This window comes from Cicer arietinum, chromosome 6, assembly GCF_000331145.2.
Source record: "Cicer arietinum cultivar CDC Frontier isolate Library 1 chromosome 6, Cicar.CDCFrontier_v2.0, whole genome shotgun sequence".
Lineage (NCBI taxonomy): Eukaryota > Viridiplantae > Streptophyta > Magnoliopsida > Fabales > Fabaceae > Cicer > Cicer arietinum.
The window spans coordinates 19620699-19622594 of record NC_021165.2 but is presented as its reverse complement, the minus strand read 5'-3'; the positions used below and the strand labels follow the sequence as shown (position 1 = coordinate 19622594).

The 1896-nt window shown below is 33.3% G+C and overlaps 1 protein-coding gene across 2 annotated transcripts in view; it reads right to left on the bottom strand.

Annotated features, from left to right (window-relative positions):
- Nucleotides 1-291: 291 nt before the first annotated feature.
- LOC101513718 (uncharacterized) overlaps nucleotides 292-1896 on the bottom strand; it is a 3358-nt gene continuing 1753 nt past the window's right edge. For both annotated transcript variants that reach the window (XM_004505450.4, XM_027335990.2), the window contains 4 exons: nucleotides 1090-1843; nucleotides 940-1008; nucleotides 673-779; nucleotides 292-586 (listed from right to left, as the gene is read on the bottom strand). In XM_004505450.4, coding sequence (XP_004505507.1) covers nucleotides 422-586; nucleotides 673-779; nucleotides 940-1008; nucleotides 1090-1843 — 1095 coding nt within the window. In that variant the 3' untranslated portion in view covers nucleotides 292-421. The remainder of the gene's footprint in view (nucleotides 587-672; nucleotides 780-939; nucleotides 1009-1089; nucleotides 1844-1896) is intronic.

The window sequence follows — 1896 nt, the reverse complement described above, 5'->3', positions numbered from 1 at the left end:
ATAAAACTATTTTACACTATCCAAACATACAAATTAAATTCTTATATATGTTACATATAAATTTTACGATTACACTTTATATAAATATTTATTAATAATTTTCGATCTCGGTTCGATTTTTTTCTAATCAAAAGTTCAAAATATACGCTGTGAATACCAAGATCCATGAAATAATCTTAGGAGTTTTGTTAACAGTGATTGTAACAATTAGAAAATCGATTTAAAATATTTGATATGCTAGGGAAAGTTGAGGATTATGAAATCAAACAGAAAGGGATATGCAATGGACAATGTTACAAAATAAGAAAAGTTATAGATTATCATTTTGTTTGTAGGAATATTGAAATCTCCTTGATAAGGACTTAGAGTGGAAATAAAGTTTGTAGGATTGTTGTGTTTATACATTCATGTATGTATCTATCTACAGAAGCTCCCATTCAGATTCAGACACACTAGGAACCAGTAATTTCTTATGATGTAAAGTTTTATCTAAACAATTGTTCTCATGCCATATTGCAAGCTCCTCGTACTCTTGCTTTCTTGCAGACTTCTTCGACAAAGAAAAGCCTTGCCGCCGCCTTGTTTTCTGAAAATCGAAAACATAATTGAAGTTAGACGTGAGTGCGAACGAACGCATACCAAATAAACATCCATTTTTGAAGGAGTGTGTACCTTGTTAGTCTTCAGATTACCGATTTCTTGGAGATCATCTCCGGTTACCATAACACAAGTTTCCTCAAGCTTTAGATGATCTTCTTGCATGCTTTTTTTACCTTGTTCTATAATAGTACCGATCTTTGTTACAACATCAAACTTTATAAATAATAAAAAAAATATGTATCTGCTTATTTTAAGTAGCTTTTGAAAAAAACAATTGTAACCACTTTATTTTTTTTAACTTAAACAAAAAAGTGAGTTTAAAATTGTATGAAATAATACCTGGATAAGATAGAACCACCATGCTATTAGAACAATCATCTGACTGTACTGTTCTATCCATAGAGAAATCTACCAGACAACTTAAAAGTGGTCAACATACACAACTAGAAAAAAATTAAAATTATAAGAATTAGATAAGGAAATACTCACCATCCCGCTCTCCAAATGGACCACAAGAAGAACTCATACCGATCTGTTTTTCTTCAGCTGATTTAACTTGAACCAGAACATACGGGAACTGCTCAGTACAAGCATTTTCAATTTCATTACAATGGTCTGCTTCAGAAGCAAGGCTTGTCACTTCAGCTGAAGCTGGCTTTGAAACTCTAGCTCCATGATTTTGATTCTGATCTTCATTTGAGATCTCACAACGTTGTAATGGTCTGCACGTATCTGTTTCTGCCGAAGTGATTTCATTGAATATCTTGGTTTCTGCCGAAGTGATTTCATTAGATATCTTGGTTGCAGCCATTTTTTCATTTACTGGATTTTCATCAACGCCAAGATTTGATTTAATATCCATGCTCCCTACGTACTGTCTTGAACGTGAAATAAAATTGCTTTTTTTGACAGAATTTCTTGAAGATGACTTAAACAAAACATCGGTCTTACAAGTTCCATCATATGATGCATCATGTATGCAATCATTATCAGCATTCTTATCAATCCTTGAATCCACAGTTGTTTGCTTGATATTAGCCTTTGCAGGTCTTTCCTTGAAAATTTTGACTGGCTTCTTACGCAACCCAGCATCAGTACATTGATCTGCAGGCAATTCAGAGTCTTCCTTTTCATCCAAACCGCATGCAATTGAAGGAAGTAAATCGCCCACAATATCAGAATATAACTTTTTGACACTTGCCCCAACAGACTGCATTTGATTCTCTATGTATTCAGCTGTATCCTGTACCCGAAGAACAAACATATATGAGAAATATAGTGGCTTTGAAAAAAACG